Genomic DNA, 14,450 nt, shown 5'->3' with positions numbered 1-14,450 from the left:
ATCTGTATGTATATTCATAAACTTGTGTGTATATTTGCATTTAAATTCAAAAAGTTCACACACACACACACACACTTGCGTATTACTGCAACTGTTTGTGTCATAAAATAAACAAAAGCAACAACTGAAATAACACGAGGAGTCAAAACCAAAATAAAAACAATGACATTCAAAAAATATGAAAACAACAATTCAACAGAGCTGCAGGAGGGCATATTGAAGAGTATAACACTCATAACTGTGTCACCTTTTCATATTTGTTGCGTTTCGGTTTCACTCATTCATTCACTTGCCCGTTCGTCTGCTTAGTTATGTATGTATTTTTGTATTTATGTGTGTGCGTATGGATGTACAGACTTTCAAAAAGAACTACCCAGCGCCAATTTTTATACATCATTATGTCCGCGTTTTTTTTATGTCTGAGAATTTTAATACATTCGCCTCGAATAAGCAACTCGTCCCTATCGTCTTTTTCCGAAAATAAGCCCTATCGTTATTTTCGAAACTTTTTGTTAAATAAGACGCCCCCCGAAAATAGTCCCTAGTTAAAATAAAGTGACAAAAAGAATTCGTTAAAAAATGCTGTTGATTGAAATTGGCAATATTATTAACGATAAATATTTTACTTACCGGTAGAGGTGAAATTGCTTTTGCCTCCTGTAGAATTTAATACACTTCTCTCGGCATTATTATTCGGTTAACATCGTTTTCCATTATCATTGTTTATCATAAAACTTTTCAGTATGCCGTAAGGCTCTTTAACACTCATACAACAACAATTAGGCAGATAAGTGTGTCACATTACGATATTTATTATTATTGAAAAGCACTTCTAGACATATTGTTGTTTTTGCATACACTGTTGCATGGCATAAAACTTGCCGAGACACCTTTGTCTAAATGTATGCTAGATGAAGTGTTTGATAAAACATTGTCCGTATATATTTTTTGAATATACCCGTATATATTACTAAAATTGAATTGTGAGGCATTAAAGCAAGTATAGATACGGTTTTAAAAATTCATGAACGAAAAATTCATCCTCAGAAGGTGGAAAGTGAAGAAGTTCGTTGAACACTGGCGAAAATCTATCGGTCAGCGGTAACCGAAACAATTCCTAACGTCGGACAGAGGAATTTCTGATAAGCTACTTGCACTGGCAGAGTGGACTTAAAACTTCTAACTGGTTACCTCACAGGCCACTGTAGTCTGAGATATCACTTAAACTAAAATTGGCCTCTCTGAGACCATCATCCGCCGATTTTGTGATATGAACAAATGGATGTGCTCCACAACGACAACATAAGCGACCCATTCACCACCAACGTAGGCGTAAGATGAATTTGTTCCCTGTCACCCCTTCTCTTCGTCATCGTCCTAGACGACGTTATGAGCCAATTGACCCAGCACAAAAGAGGCATTCCATGGAGTTTCTCCAGACATTTTGAGGACCTGGACTTCGCCGATGACATCTGTATCCTCTCTCACAAGCTCACATACATGTAAATGAAGGCGGACAAACTAGTCGCGCTGATACCCACTGCCGGACTGGAGGTCAACATCGCCAAGACAACATCTATGAGAGACAATGAATGACATAAGTATAATGGTTGATGAGTGTCCGGTGGAATATGTCGAAAGCTTCTGCTACCTCAGCTACAGATGAAAATGTCAACTGCATGCTCAATAAAGCAAAAGCGGAATTCAGGCGAGTACATAGGTACAGTATGGGCGAGCTCGCAAATCTCCAGGCGCTTTAAACTCCGAACATTCAGCTCATGTGTGAAATTAGTATTGTTGTACGGAAGTGAAACAAAAAACCACTTCAAAGTCGGTCAAAAGTGAAAGTCATCCTACTCGTTTTCTTTGATTATCATGATGTTGTGCACTCGGAATTCGGGCCAAATGGTACTATGATAAGTAAAGAATACTGCTTGGAAGTTATGCGACATTTGAGAGAGAATATGCGTAGAAAACGGCCCAATTTGTGGAAAGAGAACTCATGGATCTTGCACCATAATAACGCACCGTCTCACAAGGCTCATATTGTGAACACTTTTTTGACCAAAAACTCGACAAAAATCAAATAACAAGCACCGTATTTACCGGATTTAGCCCTCTGTGACTTTTTCCTTTTCCCAAAACTCAAATTGCCACTCCACGGACGCCGCTTTGAGTCGATAGAGGCCATTATGGAGAATTCGGTGAAGGACCTGAAGAGGATATTTTCAAACGCGTTTAAAAGGTGCTTTGATGACTGGACTAATCGTTGGCATATGTGGATTGCTTCGAATGGAGCCTATTTTGAAGGCGACAAAATAAATTTTGATGATTAAACAATTATTTTGTGTTTTACTGAACAATTCCCGGTACATTTTTGACAGAATATATATAAAGTTTTAATATTTTTCTGTGCAGGAATAGAAAGGGATTCTGTCGAAGATTTATAATTCTTTGCAAGTTGGCAGCGGCGAGTTCCGTATATCGCGCATTCGATAGAATGAGCAAAACCCGAGTGGCTAGGCAATTCATGTTATGCAAATGAATACAGGCCGTGAAGGTCTAAAATTATTCGATACCCTTAATTTTACCATTACCGGTAAAGTAATGTCAGGTAAAGTGATAGTCAGGTACTTATCTCGTATTCCGTTTTTCTTAGTTGGTCCATTGACTCCATCGACTATTTTGAAACGCACCAGCCACCAAAAACTTTAATGTGACCACAAATTGTGTTGCTCAGAAATAGATTTTTCAACATGGGAAGCAATAACATGTTGACCCGGTAGCTGAACACGAACCTATTAACCCTTTTTGATAGAATAATGGCATTAATTAGGATCACCAACGTAGTTCTTACTTCAGGCACACGTAAAGGATTGGAACTGCCGCAAAGTATCTTGTTCTGCAAGTCAAACGTAACTACTGCACTCACTTATTCGTTTTTTATTCAAAAAATGTGTTATTTATTATGGTTAATTAACAGTTGGCAGCTGTAAAGTTCAAAGAGGAATCAAAACAAGTTCAAAAATGAACAAACGCTAATACCTTTTCAGAACAGCAAAACTAAATCCCTCAATTTTCGCAAGCACTACCACTCGAATTCCAGAACCAGCCTGATTATCACTTTTTTATGTGGAACTATTACACTCTTATTATCTTTTTCATACATACGTACATTTTGTTATTTTATTTATAAGAATTAATATATAATATTAAAACTAATACGAAATGTTTTCGTTTCCGCTGTTTGCACTCACGCCTTTTTCTTGAGAACGAATCACTACAGCGAGCATCATTTAATCGCATGCCTTTACAACTGTTATTCATTTTCTGCTGCCTACAGTAGCCACTAAACTATCACACTTAGTTGCGGGACTTACTTAACAGACAGCCTCATTTATGTCGATTGCATTTTTTTCCTTTATTACTCTTTAATATTACTGAAAAATGTTTCTAAATCGTAATAAATTTGAATATTTTTAACATTCTTAGTTTAATTCGACGAATTTATAATGCATGCACGACCGAAACAAATTCAATTCATTCAATTACATTAGCTTTCAAACTATTAGTGAAGTTCGGTTGCAGTGAGAGCATTAACAGGAAATAAGAATAACATTCGAACGGTATTTGAATGTCTAATTTCCGTCAATTATTAAACTAGTAGCTTCAACCCTGTAAAAATTATTGTATTTAGAAACATCACTCCTTTAATTGTATTATCAATAGCACCAATTGCTTAATATTTCACCAGTAACTAGTACACAAATGAATTGTGCCGTTTCCTTGAAGACATTGACAAAAAAATGCTAGTTCCGTTCCAAAACCCATGTATGCATATTTCCACAAATATTATATTTGTCTGGCTTAGCGATGTGTTACTTCTGGCTATTCCATATCCTGAAACGACCACTTTGGGGTCACCGTTTCGAGTCCATAAAATATATTTAAAGTACTAATTACCTGCAAGATCTGAACGATATTTTAGAAATCAAGTTGAACAACGTTGACTTAAGGATAAACGAAGTGATCTTCCATTTTAATTATACAATACAAAGTGAAGTCCAAAATAAACAAGACTGAGCTAAACTAGAAACCACAGCTTTATTCTGATAACTTCGAGTTTATTTATTCAAAATAGTTCCCTCTGGCCTCGATACACTGTTTTGCGCGATCTAAAAACTTTTCGAAAGAGTGTTTGAGGTCATTGACCGGAATGTCCTTCAGGATGTCGGTACAAACCGTTCGAATGGCCTCTACAGACTCAAAATGTTTTCCTTTCATGGTCAAATGCAATTTTCCGAATAGGTAGAAGTCACAGGAAGCCATATCAGGCGAATACGGTGAATGATTGATGGTTAAAATGCGATTTCTAGTCAAAAAATCAGTCGCAGGAATGGATCGAAGAGATGGTGCAGTATCATGCAATAAGCGCCAGCTTCCTCTTTCGCGATATTCAAGGTGAATGCGACGAATACGATGCAGCAAACGCTTCAAAACGCCAAGATAGAAAATTGCAGTAACAGTTTGGCCCGTTGGAACGAACTTCTTGTGGGCAATTCCCTTGGGATCGTAAAATCAAATGAGCATCGACTTGATTTTTGACTTCTCCAACGTGATTTTTTGGATGGTGGCTCGTCTGGGGCCTTCATTCGGCACTTTGACACTTAGTTTCAGGTTCATGTTAGAAACACCACGTTTCATAACCAGTTACAATGTTGCAAAGGAAGTTCTCGACTTTTCTCGCCTCTTTAATGAGGTCTTACGAATGTTGAATTCTGAGCAATTTTTTGGCCTCAGTTAACTTGTGCGGAATGAAACGTGCACAGACCTTTCGTAAGCCCAAATTATCAGTCAAAATGCGATAAATCGATGTTTTGGAGATATTCAACTCCGTTTCCATAAATTTCAACGATGATTTCGGTTCATTTTTGATAAATTTACAAACAATTTGGATGGAGTTTTTGGGGATTACTGATTTTGGGCGGCCCGTATGTTCATTGTCATTTATGTCCTCACAACCATCTCTGAAACGTGTAAACCACTCATGAACTCTGACTCTGATAATCATAGCCATAAACTTTTTTCATGAATTCAAATATTTTGGTAAACGTTTTACCGATTTTAAAACAAAATTTGATATTAGAAACTCATTTTTGTACCGATGAGACAAACATACTGACACTTCAGACGCAATAACTTCGCTTCCACTGAACCGAATGTCACCAAGCTGGAAGTCAGCTAGAGATGTAACTTCCTTATCGCGTTGCACATTAAAAAGATGGCGCCATCAAAAACATTTTTATGACGCCAGTCTTGTGTGTTTTCCAATTCACTTTGTAGGAGTGCAATAAGAATGAGCTACACCAATAAAACTTTATTTGGAAAATTATTTTTCCACGAAATATTTGGCAGAATTCCAGTTTCTAGAAAACCTCATTCTCCCACTGGTTTAAATTAACATAGGGCCGTCACGTAAGAATCTAAAATACACAATTTATATTTTTTTTCGTCAGTTGAATTTTATATAACCACATAACAGCTCTTCATTTAGCAGGCTGGCAAAAAATAGGATATAGACCCTGATCGTTTAAGTTGTAACAATAAACTGATAAGTGAAAAATTTCAAAGCCTCAAATTTACACCTTCAACAAAATATGTCTTAACATTTGTCAAATTTCTGTTTCAGATTGCTGAAAATTGTGTTGACAAACTATAAATTGGCAGTTGGTGTTAAAACAGCGATGGCAAGAAAGTCGGCAAGGCAGAGATATTTTAACAATAGAGTTCATGGATTCCACATAACATTTCTAATTTAACAGAGCTTTTCTAACATAGTCGATAGAAAGTGTATGTAGATGTGGGGTAAACTAACCAACAGAATTTCAGACAATTTGTTGACAGTTTTAAGCGCACTGTATTAACAGAATTATGTGAAAACGTTCGTTTCCGCCTAAGTCTGCAGTGAATTGAGGGTGAACACAAACACTGATAAACTCATTTGATAAAGTATTTATTTTATTTCTCTACTAGAATTACGACAGAATAGAATGCATCTACGACATAATAATTATAAATACATTCATGCAAACGCGTATATAGGAAAGATAAAAGTTGCCAAGTAAGCGTGAAATTGTGAAGAAAGCCTTCAATGATGAGTGCAAGTTAAAAGTGTCCATGATTAAAAAGGAAGTGCATAAAAGCCTAAAGCTTTAAAAAACCTCAAATGAAATAAAGTTTTTGGCTGTTTTATTGCCATCCAGCCATTTCTTCCACCAATCGGAAATGACTTGGCGGGCGCAAACAGTGGGTACTAACTTCCATGATGCAAAGAATAATAAGATGGCGCCTATCGTGGTACCGTTACTTTACTCTCTTGATAGTGAGTGACGTCGTATTAGCATATGGCCAGATTACCATTTTTGTACCTTGATTCAACATTTTTTTGTTATTTAGTCTCGGAGTTTTAGTGCTTTCTTCCTGACAATGTTCATAACTTTGTAAAATATACATTTTTTAAAATTGAGTTGAATAATTTACTTAGTTTTATTTAGCTGTACTTTTTTTTAACATCTGGTCACATTGCCCGCGATTGCGGTTATTTGAAGGCGATTTTATTAAATCCACTTTGGGTTATTGTTTGTGTTCTTCTCTTTAAGCAGTCAAATCTCTCTCTCGCTACTGCAATGTTGCCTAACTTTGGATATAAAAATGCACTGAAATGCCCATTTAAAGAAAATAAAATACCAAATTTTAAAAATTACTTAAAGAATTTAGTATGCGTGACAAATTGTCTTTTCTTTAAATAAATGTGTTATGGTTATGTACAATTTAATTTATGAGTTTTTTGTTATGAGAAACTTGTTTGTTAAGAGAACGATTTTTTTGCTATATTTGAGGTTATCTAACAAGGTAAGGTATTCTCTTTGTAAAAATGTCGTTATGGTTTCTTCAGTATTCTCGGGTATTTTGTTGCTTATTTTTACTACGAATACACCTCTTGATGCCCTATATCCCACTAAGGATTGAGGACTGGAAGAAACGATTACAACGTTATGGTTTTAATTCGCATTCCGTAAATTCAAACGCTTTTTAAGCGAAGCGCAAATGCTTGGCAACACTGCACAATTCAGCCAATGTGACGTCACACACTCTCTGATGGGCGCAATCTTGTTTCTATCATTCTTGATGCCAATCAGCCCATACCAAGGCAAATCTATTAAGGCCGGCGGGCCAATTAGATGTCCTAAATTCAGTAGTTTTCGCGAAGCGTTGTAGGATGAGAAAACAAACAATTAGCCAAATGAAGTTTTGGGGATAGTTTAATATATATTTGAACTAAAAAAAAAAAATTTGTACAATCTCCAACAATATATTGTAAGCCGAGTTATCAATAGATTCCCAGAGCGCCTTGCCACTGAAGTATCCAACTTCTGTACAAGATACAACTTGCAATTTTCATCTGAAAACAAAAAAAAAAAAAAAGATTATTAATTTTGATGTAATTATCTTCGATGTGAACTAAGAAAATTGGGGGAAACACGTAAAATTCGAATTTTTGGGGAAGGTAGAAAAAAAAAAGTGGTTTTTCAAGGAAAAAAAAAACTCTTCAACTGGGTAAAAAAGTCGCTTAAAAACAGTTTTTGGATGTTTTTTTTAGTTCACATAGAAGAGAAAACAATACTGAAGATAACGCATTTTGAATGAAATGGATAGCTCGTTTAGTTTTTTTGCAATCGTGTACATAAATTAGGTAAAATCGTGAAAATGAAAAGCCGAGAAACAAACACTTACAGAGACGTACACAGAAACAATACACTACAACAATAAGCGCACGCTTGCTCGACGCCGCACTACGCTCGGCTCTATAGCTCTGCAAATACTTGGAATTTAACTCTGAAAATGTGTGTCTCATGTTCTTGAATATCTAAGCTATTGATTTCAGGAAAAAAAAATCGATTTTTTTGACCTTTTAATTGGCCCGCCGGCCTTAAAGGTGGTGTTGGTAAATCAGCTGATTTCTTTTTTTCTTTCGCCGTGTCCATATAGCTGTCAGCACAGAATAAAGCAAGACAAATTAATTTTTTGTTTTCTACTTCGCCAAAACCTTGCCATGGCAATCAAACCTACAAAACATTGGTAGTGCCACCACCTGCAATAAATGCGCCTTGGCCCATACTCGAACGAGCAATCTTTTTATTTATACCGTTTGAATCTGAAAATGTTCAAAATTTGCAGGTTATGGACGACACTAAGTAATTTTTCATTGTAGCATTAAAATCGACTAGAATTTTATTTTCAGAGGTTAACTTATCACTAAAATCATTAAAACTCTTTCCTCTAAACTCCGCTTTGTACAACAAATATTTAAAAACAATATTTTTTCTATTTCATATGTTTATCGTCCAATCAATATTCTATTTGATCGCCTTTGACGTTGTTGTAGCTTCGTTTCTGTCATGCGAAATTGTTATATGCCCAACACGCGCAGCTGCAGCTGCACTTTCGCACTTAAAACTGCTCCGTTTGATTGATTTTGAACTCTCTTCCGTCGCCGTTTTATCGTCCAGACTGTCTTTCGCTTCATCTTCCTCGGTTTCAGATTCGAACTTCTGCAATGAAAAACATTAGGTAATCAGTTTAATCCATTGATATTGCCGAGGCAAATTCACAAGTTTACTTAGCGATTAAGTTCCATTAAGTGGTTGTGAAATCTTTTCTTTTTTCGTTTACATTAGTACCTAAATTTGACTTGATTTTCGCACATTACACACATACAGGAATATTACAGTACATTTGACATAGTATAAGCAATAATCACAGTTATTTCAATAGTAATTTCATTTAATTATACAATAATAGTGCATTTGTTTGTTTTGCTTTCACAATGTCACAGTCTTAAATTACCCTCTCCCTGTATTGCGCTCCGTCTGAGATTGGAGCATATTTAGGGTAATCCTGTAAGATGGAGGAGAACGTATGTATGTGTATTTACGATTACAACAAAAACTGAAGTTTTCACTAATTGAACCAAAGAAACTGTGAAACAGTTGCAATCTAAATAAAATCTAATGAAGATAGTAAGAAAACATAATGCAACGGCATTCAAATAAATTTGTGCGTTTAACTAAAAATTCAATCCATTCGAATTTATATACGAACAAAGCTAAAGCAGGAAACTTGCAAATAAATCTCGAAAATCAAGTAATATATAAGCTTTTGAACATTTTCAACAATAATTCAAAATAAAATGCCGAACTAATTGACTTTGGCATTGCAATATGCGAATAAGTAGCTCACAAGAGTTAGTAGCGCTAAAAATTAGCTTTTGATCACGACGCACACACCTTTTGTATATATTGGCGACGGGGCGGTATGGACATATGCAAGACACAAGTCGATGCATCGTCAAAGATGCACGGTATGGGTTCCTGGCACACAACGCCGCTCTTCTCCACCTCACAGGCACGGAAAAGTATCTGTTTTTTATCTTCCAAAATATGTTTGCGACAGAATTTGCAGCAAGGCATAGCGCGTTCGCCGCACTTAACACCGCCCTCGGTGAAGACACATTTGGTATAACCCGGACCTTTGTGTCCATAGCCCTCTGTGGCACGCGAACGCTTTTCTTTGAATTTCTTATAGAGCACAGCCTCAACGCCATAACGACGATGGTATGTGTTCAGTGCTTTAAGCTGGTCATAGAGCTTACGTTCGCGCGGCGTATCCTTTGGCTGATCATGAATGCTGCCTAAGATGATAAAAGGAAATATATGAATGTATTTAAGAAATGGAGAAACAGTGGCTTACACAGCATTTCGCGCTCCTTGCGCAAGGCAAGTAAATAGCGACGTCGTCGTTCTTTAAGTGTGTGATGTAAGCGATTTATTTGGTCAATGTACAAGCCCTGCAGTTTTGTCAGCTTTGCCTCGGAGATACGTAAAGCCTCTTCACGCGTATAAATTCCAGCGTGCCTGCAAAAATAAAACACCAATAAGAATATATAATAATCTCCGCATAATTATTGTCATCAGCTGGTGTTAATAAATTCTTAAAGTTTGTTTATTTTAGAACAAAAATTACTTTAGCAAATCCTCGGCTTGCGAATCTACGCTCTCATCGTCTGATTCAATGAAATCAAAACCTCGTGCCGTGTTATTGATGCTGGGTGGTTCGTCATCATTACTTGAGCTATCTGAAGCGTAATCCAAGATGCGACGTCTCTTTTGCAGACTCGATACAACTGCACTAAGGCTATTCACCTGATCGTGTGCAACTATTAAATGCATAAATTAATTAGAATACAACGCAAAGCTAATTATATAATTGTTTAATTACCAAATGGTGTCACATGAGGTGATACTACGTCAATTTCCTCATCTTGCTCACCCACATTTTGTTCTGGTTGGACATCTTCCACATTAATATGGTGAGCTAAGCTATTCAAGAGCACCTCATTGGTATCTGTGCGCTTCAATTTGCCAACAGTTGCATGTGTTTTCTGTAGTTGCGCTTTGCGATTATGTTCGAAGCAAAGTGTGGTCAAAGCAGGATCCTTTTTGATATCATGCTTCTGCAGTGCGTTGGTGCACTTTCGCCCGTTCGGATAGATATGGGTGCATTGGCGGAAATTGCCACACGGGTCGCGTAAAATGTGGCGCATGCAAAATTCATATCCATCAACACGCGGCACTGAGCATTCGTAAGTGGGATTTGAACAACTTTTCGCTTTGTTTTCGATTTCTTGATGCAACTGCTCACGCAACTCCTGCAGGCTACCCCCATAACGCAGGAACTGGCGCTGACGCGAATGTGAACACCCGGCAGACATTTTTGAAAATCTGCCTATTTTTATGTGCTTGCTAATTAAATTCTATTTTTGGTTTCTTTAAATAAGAAACGAACTTTTACGAAAAACTAAACCACAAAATTTGCCAGCATGATATCCGCCGTGCACTACAAAAAAAGTATTATAATCGATAAATTCGATGTTTTGAAATTTGCCGAGCTATCGATTGTTTCTTCCTGCTTACGGAGATGCCATATTAGAAAAAAAGCACAGTAAATAATTAAGAATTTTAGTTTGTAATAACAATGGGAGTATTCAACAAATTGAACAAAGGTGCGTTCACTTTTGCATTAATTACCAATAAATCGAAACAGCTAATCTACTCGTTCACATGTGACAGATTAGCTCCAAAATTTAAAATCAGTTGTAAATACTATTTTGAGAGGTTTTTCTTAATAGAAATTGGTTTGGTGGAATATTTCGGTGGTTTTTGGTTTGCTTAATTATTATTAACGATATGAAGAAAATGCAAACAGAAGAAATAGTCAGTTGGACGAAATCCGTAAACCCTCTACTGACGTTAATGGCAGCAGTGTGCATGAAAAATTCAATATTACGTTTTATAATAAGCAAAACCGGTCAAAGCGTCTATGGACATAAGCTTTTTTTGTAAAATGACTACATAAATATTAATATTTAACAAACATTTTATTAGAACTATGTCTATAAACCTATTTTCTTTGCCGAGATTATAAAATAATAATATTCGGGATAATTCTATTATAGATATTTCGGGAGAGAAATTTTGTATGATTAATCTCGCTTTTTAATTACGAATTGGCAGCTAGGCCCGACAAACTGAATAATCTATAACAGTTATATGTGAACCTGTATTACTCGCAACCATAAGAATATTCACCAAATTGAGCAAATGGAATGGCACACAAGCAGAAGCTCTCAGTATATATGTATTAATTTATTGAGCGCCTTTTTGAACCAAGAATGATAGAAACAAGATTGCGCCCATCAGAGAGCGCGTAACGTGACTTTTGCCAAGTCGTGCAGTGTTGCCAACCATTTGCTCTTCGCAATAAATTTAGTGCTTTTTTATACTAGCAACATGCAAAAATCCTTCTTTTGAGGAGTAGTTCTTGTTACTCATATGGGATTGAAGTCCACGGAAAAGGTGATAATCACAAGGAGCAATATCCGGAAAGTATGGTGGATGCGGCATTAGCTCCCATCCGAGCTCGTTCAGCTTGCTTAATGTTTGCCTTGCGGTATGAGGTCTTGCGTTGTCGTGGTGAAGCAAAACTTTGCGCCTATTCACTAAAGACGGTCGATTTTTGTTAAGTGCCTCATTCAGGTTTCACAGCTGATGGGAATAATAATCAACAGTTATCGTCTGGTTTGGTTCCAGAAGTTCATAATAAACAATAACAACAAACCATATCCCACCAAATAGACAGGAGAATCTTTTTGGGGTGAAGACCATCTCTAGAAGTCGGTTCTGGTGTTTCATCTTTATCTAACCATTGGTGTTTGCGAACAGGATTATTGTACAGGACCCATTTTTCATCACCAGTAACGATACGGTTCAAAAAACTTTCATTTTCAAGCCGTTGCAGCAGCTGAGAACACATATTCACTCTCTGCTGAAGGTTGGCGACGCAAAGTGTATGCGGAACCTATTTTCCCAGCTTCGAAACCTTTCCCAACTGAACCATGTGCCTACGAACTGTTCCATGGGATAAATTTAACCTCTGAGCTATCATATCGAGTGTCAAATTTGGTTCAGCTTCCACGAGTTCGAGCAAGGCGTCGGAGTTAAAGACTTTAGGGAGACCAGCGCGCGGGGCATCCTCCACGTCGCAGTTACAACTTCGGAATTTTGAAAACCACTTTTGCGCAGTCCTTATACTCACGGTATCCTCTCCGTGAACAGTGTTTATTTCTGCAGCAGCAGTTGTTGCATTTTTACCACTTCTATAAAAAAATACAAAATATGCCTCTTATAGGCGTTCGAAGATTCCTTTTATTTTTTAACAACCCGAGCTTCTATCCGCGATTAAAATCACTTGTTGAATGCACAATATATCAAAGAAAATGCAGGTAGTCCCGTTATATTCCGGGAATAATTTTTTGTACGCAAAGATCGTATGTAATTATGGGTAAAATATGCACGAACTTATGGACTGACCTGGTACAAAGCTACACCACACTGCAGTAGCGAGAGAGATTTGACTGCTGGAAGGAGAAGAACACCAAAAATAACCGCAATCCCGGGCAATGTGACCAGATGTTAAAAAAAGTAAAGCTAAATAAAACTGAGTGAATTATTCAACTAATTTTTAAAAAATGTATGTTTTACAAAATTATAAACATTACATTTTTATTAGAACAGGCTAGAAAAATGTCATGAAGAAAGAACTAAAACTCCGAGACTAAATAACAAAACAAAAAAAGCTAAATAAAGTTACGAAAATGGTAATCTGGCCATACTGCTCACCAACTCTGCTAATATGACGTCACTCATTGTCAAATTCGCTAAGAGCAAAATAGCAGTGCCACGATAGGCGCTATCTCATTATTCTTACCATCATGAATTACTGGTGTAATGGGGCACTGATTTAAGGGCAGGCACGTGACTTCTGCAGAAGTTATCTAAACGAAGAAGAGAATGAATCGATCTCGCAGCTTCTGTGCTCTATTCAGACAAAGATTCACCACTTTAGGTAGACAATTTTTTTATGAGTTGGAAGAACTTAACACTGGAATTCAGGGATCTCTTAAATTTTTGAAAAGTGCACATTGGTCTTAGGGAGCTCAGGACAAGTTCCAAAAACGGTGTCACAATGGGCTATGAGCCTGGGCGTGTGTCATAGTGGACAGCCGCACAACCTGACCCCAACGTCGCCCGGAATTAGCTGGCTTAACAGACTCATTAAACTTTATAAAGTGATAGCCAACGATGCCCATCGAAAATGAATAAACCAATGAAATGAAATTGATTTTTTCAACAGTAAAACGGCCCCAAATAAACAACAAAGCATCCGCACCTGCGCCTACGCACTGTTACAAATTAGTGGCACAGGCAAATTTGCTGAAATCTCCGACTTCTGTACATGCAGGCAGTCTCTTCCAGGTAGTCGAAGTAACTTCACTGCCTATTAGGGTAAGAAATGCAAGAGGGCGACGCACAAACATGATCGACGTTAGTGCACATCTGTTTTTTTCACACGCTGCATCGCTTAATCATAGTTTTGCTTCTTTGAGTTCTTATCTTCTTGGCGCTATCTTTAAATGCAGCCAGCCATGGTGTTATGCATCAATTGGCAGCACACTGAATGACATCCAAACAGGCTGTACAACAGTTGATGACTGTCTTTGACTGGCCCTTGGATTGCTTATATACAGGGTGGCCATAACACAGGTTTCGTTGTGAGTTATAAGTTCATTCGACACCATAAAAGGCCTGCTATAAAAGACGGTAATGGTTGAAATATTTTACGAAAACTCGGTTTTAAAATGTATCTACATACAATGTAGATACAATAATGGTGAAAAATTCTGTTATTTTTTTACAGTAAATTCGAATAAATACAAGCATATTGCTTAAAAGTTTTTCTTTTTTGTCGATGATGTAACCAGCCTCGTTGGC

At 37.0% G+C, this 14,450-nt stretch overlaps 1 protein-coding gene across 2 annotated transcripts; it reads right to left on the bottom strand.

Annotated features, from left to right (window-relative positions):
* Positions 1–8,259: 8,259 nt before the first annotated feature.
* Positions 8,260–10,962, bottom strand: LOC128865454 (KAT8 regulatory NSL complex subunit 2). 2 transcript variants are annotated; one of them, XM_054105853.1, is made up of 5 exons: positions 10,339–10,962; positions 10,084–10,276; positions 9,811–9,974; positions 9,348–9,751; positions 8,260–8,612 (listed from the first exon to the last, which is right to left on the bottom strand). In XM_054105853.1, exons 1-5 carry the CDS (start codon positions 10,829–10,831, stop codon positions 8,418–8,420), a joined length of 1,449 nt encoding a protein of 482 aa, XP_053961828.1. In that variant the 5' UTR covers positions 10,832–10,962; the 3' UTR covers positions 8,260–8,417. The 2 variants fall into 2 exon arrangements, 1 of the variants encoding a protein (XP_053961828.1); XR_008454800.1 differs by having other exon boundaries at positions 8,521–8,612; positions 8,681–9,751.
* Between the last annotated feature and the right edge of the window lie 3,488 nt (positions 10,963–14,450).

The sequence above is a fragment of the Anastrepha ludens genome, chromosome 5 (assembly GCF_028408465.1).
Source record: "Anastrepha ludens isolate Willacy chromosome 5, idAnaLude1.1, whole genome shotgun sequence".
In the NCBI taxonomy this organism is placed as follows: domain Eukaryota; kingdom Metazoa; phylum Arthropoda; class Insecta; order Diptera; family Tephritidae; genus Anastrepha; species Anastrepha ludens.
Note: the sequence above shows the minus strand (reverse complement) of the source record. Positions and strands in the feature narration are given on the sequence as shown.

Coding starts and splice junctions, on each gene's coding strand:
- LOC128865454 (XM_054105853.1), bottom strand. CDS start 10,831: ATGTCTGCCGGGTGTTCACATTCGCGTCAGCGCCAGTTCCTGCGTTAT. Junction 9,975..10,083: donor CAAGCCGAGGATTTGCTAAA/GTAATTTTTGTT, acceptor TTATTTTTGCAG/GCACGCTGGAATTTATACGC. Junction 8,613..9,347: donor GTCGCCAATATATACAAAAG/GTGTGTGCGTCG, acceptor TTTTCATTGCAG/AAGTTCGAATCTGAAACCGA.